Source organism: Atractosteus spatula, chromosome 4 (assembly GCF_055471065.1).
Source record: "Atractosteus spatula isolate fAtrSpa1 chromosome 4, fAtrSpa1.hap1, whole genome shotgun sequence".
NCBI classification, from domain to species: Eukaryota; Metazoa; Chordata; class Actinopteri; order Semionotiformes; family Lepisosteidae; genus Atractosteus; species Atractosteus spatula.
Window position 1 is genome coordinate 30,935,844 of NC_142709.1, and position 27,306 is coordinate 30,963,149.

At 36.2% G+C, this 27,306-nt stretch overlaps 1 protein-coding gene across 1 annotated transcript in view; it reads right to left on the reverse strand.

Annotated features, from left to right (window-relative positions):
* The window catches only part of nalcn (sodium leak channel, non-selective), a 147,774-nt gene that overhangs the window by 66,096 nt on the left and 54,372 nt on the right, over positions 1-27,306 (reverse strand). Inside the window, exons 10-12 of the mRNA XM_088913203.1 lie at positions 13,364-13,495; positions 11,209-11,376; positions 3,352-3,543 (exon numbers count right to left, since the gene is read on the reverse strand). Coding sequence (XP_088769329.1) covers positions 3,352-3,543; positions 11,209-11,376; positions 13,364-13,495 — 492 coding nt within the window. The remainder of the gene's footprint in view (positions 1-3,351; positions 3,544-11,208; positions 11,377-13,363; positions 13,496-27,306) is intronic.

Consider the following 27,306-nt stretch of genomic DNA (forward strand, 5'->3'; position numbering starts at 1 on the left):
AAAGCTTAATAATGGTTTGAGAATCTGCTCTCTCAATTGCCAAATTAGACTTTTCCCTACATTTCATCCTATAATTTATGTGGGGTAAGGCAATAGAAAAGGAAAATGGTTGACTGACAAACCAGACAGCTGTTAAAAAGCAAGACACATTTTTTATGCAAATGTGCCTAGTGTATTTTTCAAAACAAAACAAAAGATGTTTTTTTTATTGGTGTTCCTAATAATTTACTAGTCCAAATACAAAAAGAGATGTCTCTGTCAGTGTGAAATGTCAAATATAAATGCAGCTATTTAAATAAAATGTTTTTTCCCCTTTAATTGTTCATGCTTCACAGAATGTCATATAATTTGTATGTATAAAGTGAGATTGGAACAATCCAAATTATTCTGTTCTAAAGAAATTAATGTAATTTTAAGTGTCTACAATTTTTAAAATTGCCAGACCAATCATTATATTTCCATTATACTGTATACATGTAGCTCTACCACAGAATTGATCATGCCTTGAGTTAATTTCCCAGTGACTGAGCTAGTACCAAGTGCTTTTTCACTCTGAACAATTGAAAATCCCATTTCTGAGTTTTTAAAACCTTTGTTAAGAAGAATGCATGGGTATAATAAGTTGATCTTACTACCCTGGCTCCCTAATAGGGAATCTTTTTCATTACCTGTGTGTTTTTCAAGCACATGCTTTCACTGGAAATTACATGCCAGAGCTCTGGCATACTTGGTGCTTCATACACTGTACTGTCTGATACATTGCATATGGTATAAAGTCACATCACAATTGCACTTTATAATTCCACTGAAGTGCTGCACTTACGTGTACGATGCACAGTGACCATTATACAGTATGCTACCAGCCCCAGTAAAGACCAGAACAGATGAAGAAGTGAGAAATAGCTTCGACATTTGAATTAAGGAAGAAGTTTATGTAGGGCAATGTTCAAGCCCATAGTAGGCTTTAGAAAGGCCACTGGCATTAACATCCCTATTCTTGCATACAGTGACATGAGCTCTTCAGTGACTAAGTAGTCAGTACCTTGGTTTAATTCCCCTTCTGAAGGAAATGCACCAGTGTTCCTAGTCACCATAATTTTCATTTTCATATGGAAATTCAGGTCCAAAGTGAAGATTACCACCTTCTAGTCAGCCAACATCCTTTGCAGCAGCAAACTGGTATCACGATCGTCATCCCTCCTCTAGAGTGTGCTCCAACCCTTTTGCGTTTGTTTCATTATCACGTTCACTTGCCCCTTGTTCCGTCCTTTATTTAAACCCAGTGCTCTGGAAGCTCGGGGCTCTGCATTGGAAGACGGACGCCCGGAGGCCCGCCGAGCATCAAGTCGCCCTACGTCTGCGGCTTGAAGGCTTAGGCTTCCGATCGGCGTCCTGACCAAGCTGAGTCTGAGGTTCGGAGCGCCTAGACTTGTCATTCTGTTTTTAACCCCCTGTTCCTGCTCTGGATCCTGTTCTGGATTTTAACCTTGTCTCGTCTTGTCTTGGATGGATCACCTGGTTTTGGATTTTGGACTGCGCCCGGATTTCCCCCTTGGACAGTTTTGGACTTGTTTGCCTGCGCTCCCCCCTTGCGCCTGATCTCTGTCAGCACCGCCCCCTGTTTGCCATCCCTTATATGTTTTCCCTGTAGCCCTTCTCCAGTCACTTCTGGATTTTACAGTCTGCACTGGCTCCCGTGACAACTGGTGTTCTTTGGAGGTCTCCCGTACTAGTGTTGACCAGGTCCCGCTTAGCTTCTAAGATGTGATGAGATTAGACAGTAAGGTCTGTAGCTTAGATGTGGGATACTATTGCCCTTAAGGAGGCAGAGACTGTCCATGTTAACTAAATTTAGGACAGCAGTTTTTCAGTCCCTAGCAGATTAAGAACAAAGGGCAGTACCTTAGGTAATGAATATCCAAAGGTATGAAAAGTAGGAGAATTACAAGAAAAAAACATCACCTTACTAATACGTGTTCCACAGCCTTCGGACAGTTTTTTTAAATCAAAAGACCACTGGATATGAGATGTTTACTAAGCTGAACAGAGTGATGCACAGTATGGAACCAGACATTGGACCAAGCACTGGTGATTCAGTGGTAGAATTCTGTTCTCCCAAATGAGTGGCAGGAGTATGGAACAAGCTGCAATACCCAGCCATTCTGCTGAAGCAGATACAGTGGTTTCTTTCAAGAAAGCTAGAGGAGATACAGTACTTGGATAAATTAACTACTGACTACCAGGCAATAACAATATAAGAGTGGACAATTTCAGAACATCTCAGCTAGAAGTACATTTATTTTTTTTCTACTCAACCATAAAAAGTTATATAAATAAAATACAGTGTTTCATTATAACTGTAAAGCTGCTACTAAATTATTTTTCTTTACTTAGACAACCACAATAAAAAATGGTGAGCAAGAAACAATGTGTTAGTTTGAGTTTAGCAAAACTATCTAAGCTCCCATTAAATGTTACAAAGATTAATACACCAGCAAGTATTTGAACTGCAATATATCTTAAACTTTTTTTATGAAAAAAGCTTTTACATAAAATATACTATTTTCTGCAGGAATTTAAGTAAAATGATTCGAAAAATGTAGACCAATTGCTCACAGATTTGAACAGGTAGGCCATTATCAGCTACAAAGTCAAATAAAATCACTTGCACCTGAGATTTCCTTCCTGTCAACTGAAGTATTTAACTGTGTCACACTCCCTTTTTCTTGGCAGCATTTGGTATCACAGAGAATTTTAAGACAGGGAAAGTTCAAATATTATTATCCTCAATGGTTATTACTCCATTTGCAAATATACAGCATCTGTTTACAGACACCTTTTAAAGTCACCTTGCAAAGAGATCAGTGGATCCCTCGCAGGACGCGATCAAAAGATTTTGTTAATGAGAGAGTTTCTCATGAGCACTTAATATCAAAGAACTCTGTGCCATGTCAGACATCTGTTTGCAAATTAGTCACACACTATTTGTTCTTTTCCCTTTGTGTATTGCCTATCAATGGTTTAAACTAGACAAACTGACAAATACTTGTGCATCTATGAATACATTTGTTCTGAATCAGAATAAAGATTTAATATTAGAATAAATATTAGATTTAACATTAGAATAGAATCATATTTTTTTGTCAATGTGGTAGTGCGTGAGCTGATTTGTTTGATAATATCAACCTTAGAATTAAGATTAAGAACATCTGAATGCTACTGTCATATAAGGTGAAGAATGGTTCCCTAAAGAGCTGAGTGCCGGTTTTCTGTTACTACAGCTATTGTAGAAATGAATGTTGAAATTCTGAACCTACGATTGAACTGTTCACCTGCTTGCTCAGCACTTACCCTTGGAAAGGTTGTAAATCGGTCCAACTCTTCCACAAAACAGAACATCTGCAGGCTGATGGCTGACATCACAATGAGGAGACTGGCTGTAAACACAACCAAACTGCCGAGCTTTTTTCCAGGGCCAAAAATCTTGTACACAAAGTCTTCCAGAGCTGGGGAGATTTTAATCAGCCGTACTACTCTCAGGACCTGTTGGGAATTAGAAATGAAAAAAACAAAATGGGCAGAGTTATGTGAATACAGGTATATCCCCATTGTCAAAATTTGTTTGCCAATGCTTCATGCGATATTGCTAATATATTGTATACCAAGATATAAGTAAATCCTGTAGATGCCCATGTGCATTTTGGTACACAGTACTAAGGAAACATGATTATGGTGATGATACTGCAGTGCTAGCCCTTCACCAGTGCATGGCAATGTCAGTTCTTTGCAAGCAAACAAATAATGTATATGTAACATAGCCTGGAACAAAAGAATGTACTGTTACAGAGATCATTGAGTTGATCAGTGTCAAAAATGGAACCATTGATTTCCTTTCCTTTGAAATACAAAAGCTGTGTGTACTCTTTTCAGATTGGTTTTACTGACCATATGGCCTTGCAGACAAAGAATTTTGATGGACAAACCATTAACAAAATTTTGATCATGAACAAAAAATGCTATCAATCTCAATTTCTGAATCATTTTGACTCAATTTTAGGTTTATCTGTCTGATTCCTGTGCCTGTGTGTTAGACAGAATTGATATCAAATGAGCAACATTTAAATATAAAAGATCTGGATTCCAGGCTTGTACTGTAAGTGATGTTGAAAAAAGTGATGTTAATGATGATAATAATGCTAGGAATAATTACTGTGATCACGGGTCACAGACACCACTTTGGGTGAGAAACAGGCAATATCCACAGCCTGCTGGGGAACTTTGTGCTCTAACTTTTGTCATAGTTTTATACTGTATGTTCCCTGGCTTACACACACTCTCCTCTGAAAGTGGTGCTCTCACTCAAACCCTTTGTTGGAGCAACTAGGACATTAAGCACAAACACTCACTCTGTTTCAGCTTGTCTACTTTCAACTCTCTGAGCCCTGGCGGATTCTAAAGTTCAGAGTGTCACACTTCTGACATTTCTCTCAGTGTCATGTTGTCTCTCGCACTGGTTCTCATAGAACACTCTTACTCCTACTCATAAGTCTCTTACTCATGCCTTGGTCCTTTCATTGACCCCCTCCAAGATCATCTTGAGGTTCACTCATACCGTACTATTGAGCCCTTCGCTTGTGGAGAGCCAGGCTAAACGTACCTCACCTCCGATCCTCTCTCTCTTTCTGGGAGAAACAGTGGAAGACCCTCGACTCACTCTATCCTATTTGGTTGAAAATGTTCTAGTGCTTTCTTATTGGTGGGCTGACATGGCATCATGGGTCGTCCCTGCACCTGGATATTTCACGTTCTGTCTATGAGCCTCCCTGCTCCCACAGAGCTGTCGCAATTTCTCTTGGACTCCTGCACCCTCTCAGAGCCTCTCCTGCTCCTTGTTCTCCTTTACTCATAACCCACTTAATTCACACAGCTTCTGGAGCATATCTATCGCCCAGACTACGCTGTCCCACTCAATGCATATACTTCAGGGTGCCCTACACTTCATTCTATCGATGGAGGTCAGCATCTAAAGGAGCCCTTTTCATCATTACCAGAGTGAGAGCACTTCTACTACACCCTACTCTCTGTCCCACACACTTATTCATTTGATCTCATCCATCACCAGAGGTCAGCAGCTAGCTACTATAAGCCCTTTCCTTCTCTCTCTGCCTCCATGATTTCTGCATTACCAGAAAGAGAGAGGGAGCTCCTCTACCACACCTTACTCTCTGTCCCACACACTTACTCACTTTAATACAACAATATCACTCTCACATTTAAAAGCCACTTTCTCAGTGAACATTACATTACTCAGACAGATTTGTTCTTTCTCCTTCTATAACAGGTTGTCTGCTTTAACTCCCAAGGTCCTTTCCAGATTGTTACTCTCACTGTCACAGGACCACAGTCCTATTCCCTCTCCACCTTAGAACATGCTGCCGCTTTAAATACAATGGATTTCTCTAAATCCCAAAACCCCTCCGAGATGGCTGTCCCTCACAGAGGTATTCAGACAATAGTGCATTATTCTCATTCCTCTTCCAATTCCCTCTGGAACTGTTGCTCTCAACTGCCCCTCACTGGGTTAAATCTGCAACCTGCATCGTTTGCTGCTCACTAACCTTCACTCACTAGCAGTCACTAACCTTCTGTTTAACTCCTAACTATAAGTAGCTTTAACTTAAACGTCGACTCAGCTCAGTCATATCACACACCTGCTTGCTTCCAGAGCCTGCTCTCTAGCAATATCTTTCTTTCTCTTTGTTTTGGCATAGCCACTCTCACTCCCATACTTCATCATGAGTAGCCAGACGGTTGCATTTACACGTCAGCATCACCCACCCAGCTAGTTCTTCTGCCTCACCTCACTGTACTGACAGGAATCTACCATTCACTATAGTGTATCATAAATGGGAGACTCTTGATTTTACTACCTCTCTTGACTGAGGCTAGCTCAGGTCTGAAGCCCTGCCATGCTCTCCTAACAGAGAAATTTCCAACCTGCCCTTTTAAAACCTCCCACAGCTGGGTCTTATCAAAGCAAAGACTGCCTTCAGCTGTGGTTGCATAGCAACACAGTGTCGTTATCGAGAAGCTCCGCCCCTCAGCGATCCCATGCCCTGGACAGCATAACAGTACATTACCTACAACTAAAAAGTAAATCGCAATCATATTTATTTGCAAGTTTCAATAAATAATAATACAATTTAATAATAAATCTAAACCTTTATAAATCACATCTAACTTAGTATTGGAATTGCACTGGAAGTCCCAATATTTCTTCCCCTAATATTATTGGATCTTGACCTGTCTTGACATTACTTATATGGAACTTTCCACTTCTCAGATCTTACAGGATGCCATTAAACTAGGACACAGCATGAGGTTTATAATCCCAAGAAAAATGTCTCTTCAGAGCTTACTTTGACACAATCTTCCATGCAACAGTGTTTCATTTTCTGCATGGCTCTGCACTTGATCCCTGACTTGTCTGTGCTCCTGATACGTGGTCTGTCTGCTAATTACTGCCTTAGGTGCATTGAAAATTCTGGACACATTTCAAATTGTGCTACCCAACTAGGAAGCATTCTTATTATGATTAACAATCTTTCATGTTCTGAAAGATGTCTCTGGTGTGGCATTTTTACTGAATTAGATGACAATAGGCTAAGTCTGACCTTTTGGAATGAAACTGCAATGAATTAATGCTTCTCTAGTGTGTTTAACAATGCCAAGCATATTTAAAAAAACAGCCTGTATTCAGGCTTGTATTCCTGCCCAGTAACATTATGGAATAAATAAAACTTAGTGTATTGGTTACTGCTAAACAATATGGAATAGGTCATGTATACAGTACATTTCCCTAATTGCATTGTTAGACACTTTAAGACAGGTTAATAGAAGGAATATAATCCCTTGCAGTTTACTGTATATGAGGCTTATTTTCATGTTTTCATGAAAACCCCTAATTTCAGATGAGGGTGGCTCAACACACTCAAATATACACAGGAACAATGTAGAGCAACCAATTACTTCAGCCTGCATAAATGCAGAAAATGGGAGGAAACCAGAGAAAACACATGCAGACACAAGGTGAAAATTCAACCTCCACACAGAAGAGACACAGTTCATAATCAAACCAAGGAAACTTGACATGTGAGGCAGAAAAACTAACTGCCTAGCCCAGCGTTTCAGTATACAGTAAAGAAAACATTTGAGAAAGGTTTAGTTTTGAAATTAGATAATCGTGATAATGGTGATCTTGATAATGGATAATTGGATAATGGTGAAATTGATTCTATGATAGTACTAATGACTGACAAATTTATCATTTGTAATTTCTGGATATAAATTTTTCTTCTTTTAAGATAAAGATAATGCCTTCAAATTCAGCCTTTAGAAAATGGCATATTTGACTGTATGCATTCCACTTCGTAAAATCAGAACATCAGCTTTCACAAACAGATCTGAGATGTAGCTGTTTACCTGGATTCTAATTAGAGTTTCTAATGACACTTTCAAATATTCAATCTACTTAAAATGTTTGTTTTTAACTTAAACATACCTGTATCAGAACAATGAAAAAATTAACAAGTTAAAAAAATTCAAATAATATTTGATTTGTGGAGATTAACAGTAAATTCCTTCCAAGAATTCAATTTCAGGAACTATAGAGAAAAACATACTGTACTGTACCTCTTTACGCCTAGTGGATTTTTGTATTATAATGCAGAACATTCCCCCCAAAAAATAGGTAGAAGAAATGATGAGTCAGTACATAATGGTAAAGAACTACATTGAATCAGGTGGCTGGGGACTCATTAGCTTTAGAAAATGCTACAGAACTTGTAAAATGATTAGGTAAGCAAAGTCATTTACAAAACTGTTAAAAGCAATTCCCTAAAAAACTAACCACAGTACCTAATACATGTACTGCATAGTACATTTTGTGTAAAAAGATAACAATATTGGGGTTTTGATTTAAGGTCATTTAAGGTCATGGAATTGGTCAAATTAAAATTAAACTTTTAAGTGTTAAACACTTAATTAAGTTGTTATAGCAGTGGTCCTTAAAAATTCTTTGATTGCTTTTGATGCCTTTGACTTGGTCCAAATATTCAAAGTCAACCCAGAAGATGTCTTCAGAATAAACGAGTGAACCAGAAAACACAAGTGGACACTACATGGAAATACATTTTAAAACTGAAAACAGGAGGCACTTCTGTATGCAAACTGATATGGTAGTGTGGAACAAGCGAGCTTCACATTTTGTTACAGCTGATAAACTGGTGCGGTGGCTCTGTGGCTAAGGATCTGCGCCTGTGGCTGGAAGGTTGCTGGCTTGTATCCTGCGGCTGGCAGAGGAATCCTACTCCGTTGGGCCCCTGTGCAAGGCCCTTAACCCCAACTGTTCCAGGGGCGCCGTATAAATGGCTGACCCTGCGCTCTGACCCAAAGCTTCTCTCCCTGTCTGTGTGTCTCATGGAGAGCAAGTTGGGATATGTGAAAAAAGACAAATTCCTAATACAGGAAATTGTATATGGCCAATAAAGTGATCTTATCTAATTGAGCAGCTGCCTCTCTGAGCTGTCCATGTCAGTCTAAGCCACCAGGGGGTGGCCCAGAGACAAGCTATATACTGTATGCAGGTATTCCCAGAAGTTAGCAAGAGAGGGATCTAAAGCATCGTTTTTTAATTAGGTTTCTGTAAACAAACATAAAAAAATATAGGAGGAGGAGTCTAGTCTCAAAGTAGATCAGACCAGTTTATTTTCTTAGACTAGTGTTGTGGTAAGGACAGTCCTTGTGCTTAGAAATCGGACTCATAGTGAGACTAGTTACCAGTTGTTGTTACAATGTCATACCAGTCTGCAGTTTAAAGGGATTTACAGTAAGATGCTTTAATTAACATTCAGACTTCTTTCATCATCACTCCATTCCTCGCAGCAAGCAGCTGCTATTTTATCTTACATTAAATATAACAAAAAAGAAGAATTGACTATACATCCTGATGTTGTCTTCAAGTAGGCATGTCTGAAAGGAACTTCACAAATTTAAATGAATTTTAAGGAAGAAGGGGAAGGGAAAAAAATAGATGATGACAGTGTCTGTTAGATTTGTGCTTCTTTGTTGTTCACATATTTTAGATAATCCAGCAAGGGATAAATTATTTTTAGAACTATGAGCCTGAAGTGCATACTGTGCATGACTTTGGTATAAATTTTGGATCAAATCTTATCATTGCAGGAATAAAGGATACAGTATAACAATGGCAAAATGCTATTGCCTTTTTTTCAACAGGTTGTATAATATTTTAACCCTGATTCGCACACACTGGAAGAAAAATAAAAGCTGCCTTATCAATGATGCTTCTCAGCTATTATGACCCATTAGTATAGCCTCTTGTTAGCAACAGCTGTCATGATTACTACTCCTTCTGCTGTCAGCTCTCAATGGATAAAGTGCTTTTTTACCCAGATTTTCACACGATCAAAGACGCAATACATATTTTTTTCACACTGATCAATTAAATACTTCAAATGTCGCTTTGATTGATTAAATAGATGAGGAAACATCAGTATAAGATTTTCCAATAAAATGAATATGCAAGTGCTAAAAATAAACAAATATTTACAGTGCAAGGCAGCTAGAGTCCGTGCTTGACTATAAATTTCTATCTTATCTTGCAAACAAGTAAATCAATAGCAGATTGATTAGATACTATTTTCATAATTACACAGACACAGCACTTTAATCTTACAGTCATTATATTTTAATCAAAATATCAGACCGATAATGCAAATTTTTCCCTCATTTGCTATATGATGATAAATTATAGTAGGCAACTACCTCAGTATTTTTTCTTTTTATTCTGCAAACCAGCACTTTACAAACCTTCAACCCAGCACTGTACAGTATATGATATTATGAGGTCATTTTAAAACCAAAGACTGGCCTAGTAACATCTGTTCATTTTCAAAAACAAAACCTAGGAAATTCCTAGAATCTCCAGATAACTGTATACTTAATACCAACATACAGTAACAGCAGTTTGTTAAATATTAATTCTCTGCTATTTTTTTTTAATTCTTTGGGAAGGCCTGATCAGGTTATCAAGAAAAAAAGTGGTCCTGAAATGAAAAGCAATCTTGTCCATAACAACTTTTCATTTTTTTCGTTACAAAATGATTTACTGTATGTCATTTCAGCCTTCACCCTCTTAAATAAAGTAATCCATTTCCTTTAGAACTAACTGTTACATCAAAGATATGCCCTTAAATGAACCCTTGGGCTTTTCATCAACAACTTGAAAAAGACACAAAATCAACGACCTAACTTGAAACAGCTGAACATTTATTCAAAACACATTTTCTTACAAGACAAAAATCAAACACAACAATGAAGCATCATAGACATAACCTCCTATCCAAGAACCATTGTGCTGTTTCACCCAGACAGATACAGTATCTGGCTTTTGCAGCAGCAGGAGACAGAAGATAAAATCTCACAGCTCTTCTGCAATGTACCTCAGAGCAAAATGCAAACTACACTTTTGCTTTCCTACCTTCTGGTGGGACTAAACTAACCTAAATTACTTATCAGTGACTATGCCCGCAACATGTCCATAGTTTCTCGATGATAATATGAGAGGCTGAAAGTGAACTCTTTCATTTATTTCTTTTTCATTCATTTCTTGTAAACAAAGAAATCCATGTTTGGGAAATAGGTAGTATTTTCTTCTGGTTCACCTTGAAACAAAATAAAAAAACAAAAAACAAAAATGAAAACAAGTGTAACAGATATAAGAATTTAATAATGACGATGATGATTTAGGAGACATTATTTACAAGGCTACATTTAAATGTGGTTCGAGGAATCAAGGATTACTTTACGAGTAATTCATGTATCTGCTGTGCTTTTCCATCAAGATAGATCAGGTTCCTCAGAAATTTTCACCTTTATTTAAAGGGGTCCTTCTATGAGCAGTATTTACACAGAAATATATGTGATTAAAATTGGATTGGGGAATGTTTCAAATTAAAAATAATAAAAATATTTAAGGACTTTAAATACAATAACATTAGATGCTGAAATTCCGGGGAACAGTTTTTTTACAGTTCTCAGAATACACCCATATTCTGGGCATATAATGTCTATGAAAAAAGATATTTCACCTGCAGCTGTGATGGTAGACTCCGCAGATATTATTACCTGAAAGTAGGTGAACTGTGAGTGATACAGATCAGGATAGATATGCAGTGTTGTGCCCACAACCAACAGTGACTCAAATTTGTGAAGGGAAGAGCTGATGTAGCCTGTGAACCCCAAACACCAGATCTTCAGCAGAGCCTCTAAATCAAACAGAACAGTGAAGGCTACCTGCAGGAGAAAAACAGCAGAAGACAAAGCATCATGTTCTTTTCTATCCAAGGATAGTGATACCCCTTAGTGGCTTCAAAGAAACCTTTTACAAATCAAAAATTAAAATTCAAGAAAGCCCAAGAATAATGTTGTGTCATTTTTTACAGCGATGTCTTGTATATTACACTCCTCACAACTGAAAGAGCTGTGCTTAAATTTGCTTTGATATTTTTTGGAAGCAAAAATATGAATATAATATTCACATTCATATCCCTGTGGTAAAACACATTATATTGTTTTACCAGTAATAGAATCTGCAGTAGTACACAGACAACTGAATAGATATATTTTTAAAGATAAACTGCAACTGAATGGAAGGATTTCTGAGATGAATATATACTGTATTCTGTATATCTATAAAAGACTGACTGAAAAAGAACACAAAAATGCTAAATTTAGATTTTATTTGGGAGTAAGATCTAGAAAAAAACATTTTATCTCCCTCTGACATATTTGCAAATTTAAATGAATAACTAAATAAATTAATAAAATATGATATGGATCCTGAACACTTTGCAAATAATTCACGATTGCTTACACAGCTTATCTTCTGAATTCAGCTGCAAATAGGCAAGGAGTCTCCAGACTTCTAGATGTCTTTGTGCCTTGTGCACAAGCTGAATACTGATTTTGCAACCAGCAAATTATGGGAACAGCAAGGGGAAAAATGCAAATGATAGAATGATTTTAAATATGGAAATCTGATCATATGGGTTATCTGTGCCTTCAGTGATGTTAATCAAAAGTTATCCCTGTTTCTTTACATCTCACACTGTATAAGGTATGATTTAGAAAATAACAAGAAAAAATGTGTACTTTAAAGAGAACTGCATTCCTAAAGTTCCTGCATACAGTATTTTCCTCTTTTTTCTTTTGCAAACTGCATTTTTATATAGAGGTAAAAACATATAATAAATGACATTTATAGCCATTTGACTTCTATTTATGTATGTTTTCTGTAAGAATGTACACTAAAAACTAAATAAATTAAATATTAAAATTGAGTGTACAACTGTATAATGTACACATTAAAAATACAGTAATACTGTAATTTCCTATAACTGAAATGAAATGTTTTTAGATTGCTGCAGTAAAATGAAACATTTGGATAAAAAATAACAATGTTATTTATAAAACTGCATTGCAGTTCTTTCCTATTTGAGGTTCCTTTAAATAATTTAATACAAATAAAATAAACGTATCCAGCCATCTGTACCTTTTCACCTTTGGCTTACATAGAATCACATGGCCTCTCCCACAGTTGCAACAATGTCATCTTTCATTTTTCCTCCGAAACTTCCAGGACTCCAGATGTAACACATTACACCCTAATCTCATTCTTGGGTAAAAGGTTCATTATCAGTTAAAACAAGGAACCCTTTTAATTTATGCCCAAGATTAAGGCCACATTTTCAAATGTAGGATCATTACATTTTTTTACATTAATGCTACAGTAAGTAGCAAATTTAAATAAACCCTACAGTGAAAGGTATACTTCAATTGGCTATAACACAGTTAGACTCAAATGGACACACAAGAATCATCGTACAGGGAGGTGCTTTGTAAAGGAATATTAAAATTGAGTAGCTTGTAAACAGACATGAAACAACAACAATTTTAAAATAAGGCAATTAAAAAATATTTAATTTCTTTAATTAAACCTACAGCAATTAGGCTGTACTTGAAAATCAAAATTACATGTGGCTCAAAAACATGTTGGTGATGCTGAATTCTTTTAATTTCTTTCTTAATATAATTTGTACACTGCACAAAGAACAGGTTCTTTAAATGGCTTTTTAATGGCAATGATCAGAACCAGTTTGGGAATACTCACTATTGGTGAGAAATTGTGAATGTGGAGTTTGGAGACACACAAAAACAGATATGAGCTGTAGCCTTTTCTATTATTTCTAGTAGGTCTGAAATACTTTTACCTCACTCTTACCTCAGCCAGATAGAACTCATCATAATACCGCCGATGATTCTCTCCTTTATAGTAGTTACTGGCCGCAACAATCACATCCACAGCCACCATACTGAGAATGAACATGTGGAACACGGAGGAGCGCATCATTTTCTGTGAAGACACAAACATGACGGCAATCAAACATTTAACTCACAAAAGATCCAACTTGTTAAAAACAGAAGTACAGTAAGAATGCAACATTGACGTCTAAGTACAGCACACTAACCCTTTCAGAAAGGTAATCAATAGGGGCATACAGGGTATGGGTGGCACCTGCTCAGACAGGTTAAACTAATGTCAAAAAAGCAATAACAAAAGAAAGACAAAAAACAGGAAATATAGAAAATATACACTGGTTCCACTAGCTACTCTGAAGCCATCGCATTGGCACATCAGAACTGGACACTCGAGTCCAGTTCATGTTATTGTGTCTTCCCAGGTAATTCATGGCCCACTGTGCTGCTCCCCAGCAGTGAATTTAAGGCTGTGCTTGAGCTTATGGATTTTGTACATTGATGGGTATAGTGAGATGAAGAAAACAGCTATTTTGAGAAGACTATTGAATGCTAAATGTTCTTTATCGTCATAACCTGCAAAATGAAATATGTATCTTATCAGCTGGCTCACACCAAAATTAATCAGTCCTTTTAATCAATGAAAGCAAAGTTTAGCCATCTAGAAGTAAGTTTTTTTTTGTTCTCACCTCTCTTTTGTTAAGTTTGTGCATTTTCTGTGGAAATTCCTATTCAGCTTGAGATCAGTTAAATGTAAACATTTCTGCTGAGCTTTTAAATCAATGCTTAAAAGAAGTCATGCATAGGTTCCAGTATTTCCGATTGACAAGCAGTACAATGTCTCAGAATCCTTAATTCTTTTGACTTATATGGAATACTCTCTCCTCTTCTACCCACTTCAACACTTTCACCCGTTTGAGCATGATACTAGGAAAGGCTGAGGTACGCAGGTTAACCCAGAGTCAGACAACCATGTTTAGAGACCGAAAAAGGATTTGGAGAAAAAAATCTGAGGCATTCTTTTTACACAGCAGAAACTATAGCCTCTAATACAATCGTACATCACTGATGGCCCAGTCCCTGAATACAGTGAGGAGTGACCAAGCAATAGTACAGTCATAAGTAAACATTTCCATGTAACAAAATCTGCTAAGCAAACTAATAATAATACTCTGGTTTTGGATTTGTGTAAGGGAACAAGCATAATGGTGTAGGTGGTGGCTTGTTGTCACCAGTGGGAACTTCACTGCAATGCATTTTGTCCTGTGCTCCACACGTTGTTACAGCAGCACCAGCATCAATGTAATCCCTTAATCTTTTAACATGATAATGCTAGTCTCCACTTCGTAAAGGTCACCTAAGAATTTCTGTTTCAATCTGGGATCAAAGTCACACGCTGACCTGCTGTTATCTCTGGGTCTTAATCAAATCAAGCACCCGCGGGTGAGCAGTGTCAGTGTCCACCGCTGCCAGGAAACCCTGCTGCGCTGCAGTTGCTTTGCAGGAGGAGAGAAGGAACATCCCCTCGGGTCCATGAGCAGTAGCTCTGCTTTGTGCTGTGAGGAACCCATTCTGTTTGCGTGCTCGTGTTTGAGCTAATTGTGAGTAGGCCACATATTCTTCATGTAAAAATAAGGGAACCTGGTGTGAAAAAATGCCTTTATCACGTTTTCAAACTGTATTTTCAGCACTAAAGGAAATCTAACATACTCGTATAAATTGTTCGAGATGAAAGCCCCACACAGCAGGTTCTGTTTCCGTACAACACTTCTGAGCCCTTGGTACCATATAAATAGCAGCTTGCTGAGTGAGTCAGCCCCTTTGGATGCATGGGGCCAAGATACCAGAAGCAAGATTTGTGTCCTGCTCTGCCTTTTTTTTGGTGTTGTCACATGCCCTTTATCTCCAGGTCAAACCTGCTCTATTTAACAAACAGGATATTGACTCACAGTAAGCCTCTCTTCAATGGATGACCAAAAGATTTCACTGAGCTGCCTATTCAGCCAGGGCACAGAAATATTCTAAATACAAAATTTAAAGTACATATGCATAATAACTATTATAATATTTACAGTATAATTATAAAATAAATATAAATAAGCAATTATTATAAACATATTGACCACATTCCTTGTATTTGGAAATTATGGAATTTAACAGTATTCCAACAGTATTAAATACAGTAGGTCATGACTGCATCAAAACAATTAGCACCAGACATTTTGTATTAAACTTTATTTCCCGCTATTGAAGAAAACATTTAAGATTTTTTTGAAAACATGACTTTACATTGAGAACAGAGAAAATGAAATTAAAATGACTATCAAGCAAATAAGAATAATATTGTACATAAGGGAGCATGTTGTGTTTGCCTTATACAGTTTTAGAGCTTAACTGTCATCACAGATGATTAAATTGAGCATTAAATCAGCCCTATGTCATTCACCGTGCTCGGCAGGCACATTTAATGTCTTATGTTTTAGGATTTATTACTAAAGCTCACTGCAGACAAAGACACAGACAATAGTATTCAACCTTCTGGATAAATGACACAATATAAAAAATATGCAGTGAAGATCAAAATCAGATGCTTATTAGATTAAATTCAAATAGAATACAGTAACAACTGAGAAAAATCTGGAACACCAGTACATGAGACAGTTGTGCATGCTTTGCTGATCATGAAGACATTCCTTGAAACAGTGAAAAGGCACCATTATCAATGAACAAGGAACAAGAAAGAGTAAGAAGCTGAAAGGAAACATTGTCTGGCCAGTGTTAAAGAAACACAAACACTACTAGTTTCGTCACGAGAAGACATCTTCACCAGATATAGACTAAGTTTGAAACATCTTACAGGGTTGGTCTTATGAATCTTTCAACTTCAGGTTTTGTTGCTTGTTTCTAGTCTGTGAGGCCTGTTTCAAGACTGTAAAACTGGATTTTATGTGGCAACTTGATTTTGCTGGTGATCTTCAAGGCACATTTATGGAAAATTATGCTTATTCCTTTAATGTCCTTTCTGCTTGAGTTGTCTATTTTACAACAGAATGTTTTGGTTGATCTTTACTGTTTGTTTTTAATCCCCAAAGAACAATTGCTTAGAAAGCGCTCCAGGAAGAGGAGGATGAGCGGGAGGTTGAATAGTCACTGGTGGAGGCAGAGAGCATGTAAACCATATTTGACAGTACACGTCAAAACAAATATGTTTCAAATACGACTGGACAAATACCTTGCATTCATATTCCATATACAGTAGTTTTAACTCTGCAGAGTAAAAAACTGAACTGTGTTTTTGATGATATTACGTGAATAGTTTTGCCCAAAGCAGTACAAGTCTTCATTCTTTCCTAGGGGCAGAAGAACGGGGGGGGGGGCATTAGAAATAGGGGCTATATAAGACGTATGGGACATTCTGTGCCACACTTAAGAACATACAGTATATAAAGTTGCAAATGTGAATAGGCCATTCGGCCCGTCTAGTCTATTAGGCAGTTATTAGCTGACTGATGCAAGGTTTTCTTCCAGTCATTTCTCCAAAGAAGCTAGCTTTACCAATCTGTCTGGGTAGTTTATTCCATACCCCCACAACCCTCTTCTGTTCTCAGTTTTAAAAGTACTTTCACATACAGTAGTTTACAATTTTTAATTTACTGTATGTTCATTCCTTAATACTCAGTGGTCCCTATGAATTGCATACATTTTCTTAAACCATGCTTCATCTTCAGCTAGGAAAAGGTGCCTTATGGTAAGAGCTGTGTCTTATTTAGACAAGTTTTATGTTTCTAATGATTTCCATAGAATATGTTCTGCGTGCGCTTGCAGAAATAATAATAGTAAAAACGATATCTTAAATCAGCTGTGTTTCAATAGGTTAAACATGCACCTGCAAAGTTTATGAGGTTCATGACATGTTATCTCCTTCCAGCGAAAATGGATCACTTTACAAGTACAAGTTACTTAACAATACATCTGCATCATTACGCTACTCTAAGGCATGGCACATCTTACATCTTACTACACTTAGGCATGCTGTCGTAAAAACCACAGCATTCATTTTTATCAATGATAAGTTAACTGCTTTTGCTAGACAGGAGAATGGTCTGAGCTGTATGCGATCAGTGAGGACATTAGACAAGGGGTAACTGCACAGGGAGATAAAGAGATTAAAGGTGATTTGCCAGTCTCCAGAGACACTATTACCATCCGCCAAGTGATGGATGGATTCCGGATTACAGTGCTCTTATACTGTACATCCTCTGCACTTGGTTTTCTGCTGACTGGTTTGAAAAGCAAGCATCTGGCAAAGTTACAAACAACGCTGAATATCTCTGAAGAGTTCCAATGCAAACAGCATAACCAGGCTAACTGAAAGGATCACTGAGAAAAGCCCCTAAGGGCAGGTTTAGAAACACTGAAGACTTGCTACCAACTATAATTGCTGTCATCCCCCCCCCCCAATATGCTTGGCTCAGCTAATTGAGGGAATTATGCACCTGGAGCATGATGGTCAAATCGCTTGCAACATTTCCAATGATAAATGTTCATAAATTTTTCTTAGATGTTTTCTTTATTTAAACCATTCGTACTTTAAATAACTATGCCACAAGCTGTTACATTTCAACAAAAATGGCATTGAGAATTTGGTGCAGTTTCTTTATTTATAAGACTTTTTTCTCAACATAACCTATTTTCACAGTACTTACTGTAGATGAAAAAAATACTGATTCTAACTGCTGTCATTTGCTTGTTTTCTCCCATGATTTTTATTTTTTGAGAAGAGAGATCACAGGACTCAGACTTTGCAATGAAATATTTTATGTAAGCTGACATTTGAATCTCCACACAGCTTCATTATAGGACCTATTAATCACAACATACAGTACCAAGAAGGGACTTAACCATAAAATGTTAACCAATTTTAAATCCAGTGTCATTGTACTGTAATATGAGCCCTTGTAATTAAAGAACCTTCTCCTTGGGCCTTCTTTGAGAAATCATTTGGTAAAAAAAAGAAATACTAAATAACTGTTTCCAATCTTTGCATTATATTTTATTATGACAATCATAAGTATATTTATGGAAGACTGCTTTTATAGAAAATGAATGTCCATCCTTGATACCAATGACAACTACACAAAACTTCATACAGGAACGCATACAAAGTGAGGACTTTTTGGCAGCAAACTGTTTAAAGAAAGAACTAGCCGAATACTCTGCTTAGGTGAAGTACATATTGTGTAGCATGGCTCTCAACAACAAACGTAATTACTCCCAGTTCCTAATTTGGACTCTGATACAGTTCTTTACTTATTGTGATGTCCAGTTTCTCTAGGTGTGAAAGTTTAAACGACATTGGAATTACAGGTAATGAGTGCCAAAACTAAATAAATAATTTTAGTATCCCATAATACTAATGAACTACTGTGTATTTTAAACAAGTTAATTTAATATCAGTTTATTTAATATAATTTAATATCAACATTTTAAAACAATAAGCCTCCCAAATATTTATATACCTGTACATAACATACTGTATGTATGAACAAGTAATAAGTTTATTCCATGATGAAAAGAGAAGAAAGAAAACACAACGTTCTTCAAGTGTGAGGGTATAACACATATATGTTCTTTCCTTATGTTCTCTGTATCTTCAGGTATGATAGCATGTACAGTATATTACTTACAAATGCAAAAACTTCACAGTGTTAGTGGGAAAGGACAACCTGTTTTGTAGAAGGTGCACTGATATTTTATTGAATGGCACATTCATTATATTGATTAACATTTGTCATTAACATTGTTGATCTACAGAGAGGCCACTCTTGCTGGGAGCAATATAAGCCATCATCTGTGATGTACTGCATGCTTTGTATTAGGCTGTAGATGTTGTTGTATTCTGTCCCATTCCCCTTACAATGCCTGGACAAACATGTACCTGTTTGCCATACATTGTCCCAGCTTATTCACCAAATATCTAATGGTGCTCAAACTGATGAATTAGGCATTCATAACTGTAACATTCTCATCTTAAAAAACTTCATCTTTACATGCACAGCATGAGGACGTGTTGTCCTGCTGGAAAGTTGTCATTATATAAAGCGACAGAAGTGCGGTCCCAGGACTTGATCAGTACAGCTCTGTGCAGGCAGGATGCCAGTCATGACAAGTGGAGTTTTATAGTGCCTTTTGCCCAGACCATCACACCTGATTCTCCCCAATGATGATGGAAAGATGCCATGACTGCAGCCTGTAGCTGATGGACTGCATTTGGCTGTGAGCACCTTGGATGACGAGCAACTTTGTCCGTCCTCCAGTATACCAGTGGCACAAATACATTCTTGTCTTGAGGAGCAAGGCATATTGGTTCCTTTCTGCGTTTTTTCTTTCTATTCACCAGGCTTGCCATTCAATAGGTTAAATTACCTCATCACTTGAGCCCAATCATCTCTCTCTCTGAAGAGGTGATTTAGTGTTCAGGGAGCAAAGTCACTAGAGTGTCGAGCATAAATGATCAATTAATCAAAATGACACCAAAAACATTTAATCAATATCCATATACTTTGTTTTCCTAAAAATGTATATACAAAGACTGATATGTTTCTTTTTGATGCTCAGAATATTATTTTCATTTCAAAGGACCATCAGTTTACACATACACTATGACAGAGTATCTAAAATATACTATTTTAATTTTAATTAATTTAACATAATTTAATTAATATCTTTGATGGGCAGTCACAAACCTCACCTCACGAATTCACCTTAATATGTACATAATATTCAACATGTAAATAAACATATTTAACCAATATTAAATAACTTACTATTAAAATTAATTAATTAAAATATTATTTTAATATTTTAAGAAATTTATACTGAAGTGTGATAAAGCCAAGACACATTGGAGAAACTTAAAGCAGTCTCAAACTTCATGTCCCTAAATTAACACTCAAATCATGAACAACATAAAACATTAAAGTATTTTGTTAAGTTAAGACATTTCTGTGTTGAAAGGATCTTGCCTCCACTGTTTGTCATGCGGCTCACCTCTCTGCTTGCATTCCATGGTGTACAATCAGACAAGCAAGCACTGAGCCAACAATGGCAGTAAGTTGGTTTGGTTGGACTTTGATGATGGCTGGTGAGAATGACCTGTTTTCAATGGCAATTACAAGGATAATTAGATACAGCAATTGTCTAGTAGATAAAAGCTGCTCTTTTATATATACAGGTACTGTATGTTTTTGTTGAGATAAAGGTCTTTAACAATGAAAAAAATACATGTGATTTAACATAGTTTATAAAAATATAGTGAGAGATAAAAAATAAGTGAATTTAAAGTGGAGCCAAAGGCTTTGAGAGACGGTTTGTTTCCATAATCTCAAATATATATGAAATTCCATATTAGCCTGATATTAGCATACTGCACTGGCCACAGTGTAGGCTAATGTGAAGCATATGAACAAAACTGCATTATCTCAGTGCTGTTTATCTGGGATATTAGAATGAGGGTGCAATGGAAACATTACTGTATGTAATATTTAATACTATAATATGAAATTACCAATTTCTAAGCACAGAATTTAAAAAAAGCCATTTGGAAGATGCTGCTGAAGCATACAGGCCACATGACATTATTAACTGGGAAGTAAACTCAGAGAGGTAAACAGCATCTACAGCAAAACCCAGATTTTATTTTCGACATTAAATACTGTATAATACTGTGTGTATAATTAAAAAAGAAGCAAGAATCCACATTGTAATTCTGGTCCGTAAACAGCAGCACCAGTATTATACAACATATTTATTACCATACAATGTAAGTCATTAGATTAATGGTAATGCTAGGTACTATAATTCATTAGTCTGTTACCTTTTGTAATCTATAAAAGCATGAATTTAATCTCTTATTATCTCACAGAAGATAAAAATAAAAGACTAATAAATTGATTTAGTCTTCCTAAAGGATATTACATGTAATGCATTATCAAGAATATTTCAAAGAGTTGTAAAAAGGTTAATACAGGGACAGCTGGCACACATTTTTGAAAGCCATGTTAATTTTTCCCTCAAAGCATCTCGTAATTAAAATTCAGGAGACTTCAATTGAAAAGAACCAATATCAATAATACAAAGGCATGAAGAGGTGTCAGTTGTGAGGAAATATGACATTTTAGGTCACATTAAAAATATGTATTTAGAGCAAAACATGGAATTTGACACTTGCTGTGACATGAAGAAAATTAAAAATATAATGGTGGACAAAAGACTTATCTTTATTAAAACAATATCTGAAAGTGTTAAGTATTTGAAATGTGTTCATTAAAATTAAGTTTCAATATAATAAAATATATCAAGTCTCACACAAGACCAAAGCGCTCTGAGCTGATAATGAGGTAGTCTTATTCTATCTTTATTCACACAGCATCAAACTGCATTTTCTTTTACAAATTATGTGAAGGGTACACAGCTCTCAGGATAAGACTAGACCTATAAAGCATTTTGCTGTTTGTGAATGACAAAATCAGTCTGAAATTTGTTTTTTTAAGTATAAATGTATAATTCTATACAAACATATACAATAAAAATCATCTGTCAACAATCCTAATACCAACAAACTACTGTATTTGATTAAATAAATAAAAATGCTGAAAGATAAGCAACTATTGCCATAGTTCTACAGTACTTAACATTTATTTGAAAAACAAGTGTACACCTTTACTCCATTACAATATGATATCTGTGAACCTAGTTGAAAATGATTAAAAGAATTTAGTGGTAAGTTCTGAAATTGAGGCTAAGCAGATACTGTACAATGTATAAAAGCTTTTGATCTCGGAAACACATATTCAAACATCTGGATTACAAATTGCTAAAGAGTAGAACAAAACTGATTTTAAGCAAGCCAAATTTTTGACAACCTCTAGTAAGTCTTGTTGTCATAAAAAGCCCTGTCAAAATACAACAACCTCTACAGATACTTTTATTATGTATATTGCAAGCCAAACTGCTATAGCTGAAATGAAAATAAATGAACCCATGCACACATGTTAAGAAGTGACATGAACCTATGTAATAATGAAAAATAATTCCCCAAGAGCATGGTCATTCCATTTAATTTTAAAGAAAATTCCAGTTTTTTTATCCAAATTAAAACAATTTCCTGCGGTATGTGTGGCTATTTATCCTCTAAATTCTATATTTCCATAAAGGATTTCTGGGCTGATGATATTGAGAAAGTGAACTACATGACTCACTCGCTGAAAACACAAGGAACATCTTGTCTCTCTTTAAACACAGCAGGAATAGTATGAAAGGTCAAAGCTAAAAAAGCCATCCATGCAACACTCAGCAACTTCACAAAAATAACGACTCAAGAACCCATGTCAGATATCACGATGAACCAAGCTCAATTACAGTACAACTGTCTTTATGTTTGGCCCCATGATAAAATTCACAACATGCAGCTGTAGAATTTTATTTTCACCTTGACATTATACAGTGTTTTCTGTTAATCCATGGCAAAAAAAATCCCAATCAAATATACAGTATTATGATTCCATAACGTAACACAACAAAATGTGAAAATATCCAAGGGGTGAATACTTTAGACAGTTATTGTAGACGAAGACACCTCGAAAATGAATTTATATTTTCATGTCTAATCTATGCTATTTACCTGATTGAAAATTATATTATGTAAAGTCTCTTTTTATTCATGGTGCTCTAATGCTTTCTTCACTTCCTTTCGTGCATGAAACAATAAAAACGGTGACAACATTCACATAATCGGAACTGCATTTTAAGTCTCTACTTGAAGGCAAAGGAGAGGCTTACAGTACATGCTTAAAAATGAGCACACAGTAGGTTCACTGGGTTTAATCACATGCAGGAAGAGAAAGGTTAAGTATGCTCTTGGAATGCTATGGGCATCCAAGACTCATCCATTTGCCAGAGTTAAACTTCAGAAGAATTAAGTGACAAGAAACACCAAAGTGCTACCAAGAAATGGAAACCATCAGTAAAAATCCAATCGAGAATCATTTAGCAATAACTACAGTATGTGAATACTCTGATACTAGATATTAGATATTAATATCTTGCTACAATCATCAGAGTTACCTCTATGCAGGCACCTCTACAATAGTGATTCAGTGTCACCCTACACCATGACCAGTTTGGACATGAAGACTGACTCTATGGGATCCTAGCAATCCTAGGGATGTGTTTTCTGATAAATCCTCATTCTTTCTTTTGATCGGTGGCAGAGAACATGTACAGTATGCAGAGGAAATACCAAATTATTTGCTGGGGTCTTTGGAAAGGAGCAATATTGTTTTGTTGAAAATGTAATAATGGTATGGGGTACCCATAATACAAACTTTAAGACAAGAACTTTGAAAAAAAGTTTGCCAGTATCATCAATCTGTGATGACAACATTTTGAGGTACTGTATGTATTTTACCAATTGTTGCAATGGCAGTAAGATAAACTTAAACCTTTTTGTCATTCCAGAATTCCAGAATTATTCTTGGATCTGTTATATTTCCGAACTTTAACTCAACTCATCTCTCGTGGGACAAGCAGGTTAATCAATGTCAACAGTCAACATATGACATTGCTGATCTAGCAGTACAGGTTCCTTTCTGTTTCCAATACTTTTGCTTTGTGAACATTCCAGGTACTGAACACTTACTGTAGGCAGGGGTACAGGACTTGCAGTAAATTCATGAACCGTGTTTTTTTTCTCCTTCATCAACACAAGCTTTGGTCAAATCACGTGTCATTACATGCTATTAACGTACAGTGAATGAAGCTTAGTTTCCATCAAGGAATGTGAAAATTAATGTTATTTTTAAGAGAAATATTTTTTGTTTTTTTGTACTTAAAAACATGATTGATAAATAATGTGGGGGAAAAAAAAACCCTTTTCTGGGAATCGAAGAGACTATGGAGAAGCTGTCATTAGCATGAAACAATACCAGTAAAACCGGTCTACCATGCAAGTAATGTAACATTGCTAGAGAGCCTACAGATATGGAGAGACTCAGTGTAATGGGATTCATTGTCACGGGCAAAAGCCTAAGACCCCCAGGAGCTAAACTCCAGGGTCCAAAAGCAATCAAGGCTGTTTCATCAGATAGTGCAGTAAAAGGCAGAACAAAAGAGTAGCAGGCACTGCAGATCATGCTTGTGGCACAATTAATCTACAGCATATAGTACATGTAAACATTGATTTTGTGAGCTCTAAAAAAACGTACTTTGATGAAGTACGTTATAGCCAAAGAAGCATCATTGGGAGAACTTTAAAAAGGTAATAAATTACTCTTAGGTGACTTTCCCTCCCAAACCCACTGGAAAGACGGTCATCTTCAAAGAGAAAACAATAGAAAAATCCATTTATAATATGTCTTGAAAAGAAACAAATGCCCTTTCCTATTTACACTAAATTATTATCACTGCACTGAAGCTGTCTGTGAACTGAACTATTAGAGTGAGGAAGACACAGGCAGCAGGAGGATCTGAGAAACAGAAGGAGGATTTTATCAAGCCATTGGGAGACTGATCCACATGAGGTGTTGGAAAGCTCCAAACCTTTCGAGGTAAATGGGACGGGTGCCACGTGTGTGGACATTATGCAAATACATTTAAAACCATCTGTTCGGAAAATATCGCGGAAGCGCACATAAATCTCAACAGGACGCTCAAGTGTGAACTCTTGAAGCTCATATAAAACACTCCAGGAGAAATTATGCAACATTAACCTTTGGTGGCTTTTAAAAGTTTGTTCATCCACCCACGGAAAGCTCTTTGAAAATATCTGTGGCTTGATCAGGAATGCGATTCATTGACTCAGATTCTGAAAGCAGAAAATCTAACGGCTAATGGTAAAGAGTAAAGACTAAAGACAGCTTAATATAAAAACTAAGATGAAATTTGAAGTGCAAGTTTAGATCTAAAAATATAGATACTGCTCTTATGAATGAAATAGTGCAGTAGCGGTATTTCTTTTGCTATGCTCCATCATCGTTACATTGTGGAACCTTTCCATGACCAGCATTATCTTTGTGTTTTGGAATAAAAGGTAAAATAATATACTGGAATTTTTACAGTAATTTCATATTTGCAGCAGTCGACATCAACCTCATATTCCAAGTTATTTCTTAAAAGTGGATTCACTGGATGCTGAAATTTACATTTTGAATTGATTTAAATAGTAGTAGCAATAGACCATGCAGAAGGCTATATCTTGTGTAGCTCAGGTGGGTAGCTGCGTCAGCATGCGTAGGCTGCAAAGGAACAAGTAATAGGTTTATTCTATGCTGGAAAAAGGGCCCACACCTGAAGAAGGCTCCACGGCCAAAACGTTGTGTATTCTTTTTTCTTCTTTTTTTCAGTATGGAATAAACCTATTACTTGTTCCTTTATATCTTGTGTAGTTGTGCAGTCCTTAATATGGTGAACATTTACTCACATATTAAATTAATCGCACACATTAATTAAGATAAAACTGTTAGTTCTTAAATATTTCTGTTGATTTTTGGATTTTTTAACTTTTTATTTAAAACTGTGATCTTGTATTTCATCTTGTATTTGTATTGTGGTAATGCCAAGGAGGACTTAACATTTTTAGCATGCATTAAAGGTTACAAAAATGAGCTAAAATCATCTAGAAGGCCTTCTCTCATCTGTAACCTTTCTTAATTAATACATAATTAGAAAGGAGAGAAATATAATTTGTAAAGAATATTTTTAATTAGCTAGTGGGAGCAAATTTCATCCTTCCGAAATTTTTAAGATGGGATTGAAAAATATGTACCTGTCTTTATCCACAAACCTTTTCAATTTGAAAACACACAAAATGCCTTTACAACAATCATAACATGCAGACTCATTTCAGAACCTAACAACACATGCAAGATATCTTTTTCCTTTCTCCTTTGAGACAATTCTCAAAGGAATGTCTTCCAAGATCTACAGATTGCACAAGGAAAAAAGGAATTGAAGTTCTCATAGATGACTTTTTCCTGTGATCCAGAAGCACAAATAACTCAAGAGGCTAATGTCACCATATATCTCAAATTTTGAAATATTAAAAAAAGCAATTATACTGAAGAATCAGGAATATGAGCAAACTAAAACAATCTTTTAATGGCCCACTGAGCCTCAATTTAACCATAAAATTGTGTTTTGCAACTTTTTAGATTTTGGTATGATTTTTTTCATCCAAATCTGAAACAAATGGCGAGCTTTCCATACAATTCTGGTTAATTTGACATGGAATGACCATCACGATCCAAGTAAGGAACAGTCTGGGTAACTAACAACAGGCCCACTAGATACAAATATTTTCAGTTAATAGAATTAACAGATCTGAAAGACAAAGATCACTCGATACAAAAATTGTAGTTATAATTTCTACAAAATGAATCAAATATTAAAACACCTGCTTTTCCCATCATCATCATGATTTATGTTTAAGACATAATTTATGCCATAAATTTGGATAGCATGGTGGTGCAGTGGTTAGCATTGCTGCCTTGCAGCACTGGGGCCCTGGGCTCAATTCTGGACCTGGGGTGTTATCTCTGTGGAGTTTGTAAATTTTTCCTGTATTTATGATGGTTTACTCCCACAGTTCAAAGTCATCTTGGTAGATTAGGTGGCTTTTGGGAAAATTGGCACTAAATGTAAGCATGTGCGTGTCTGTGTATCTGTCCTGTGATGGACTGGCATTCTGTCCATGCTGTATCCTGCCTTGTACCCATTACTTGCTGGGATAGAATGAAGAGTATAGAAAATCGATGGATGTGGTGAAAAGTATTATGGCTGGTAGCAGATGTTATACTGTATATGTGGTTAAAGGTTTTGTTTAAAACAATTTAATAATGCGATTTCAAAGGA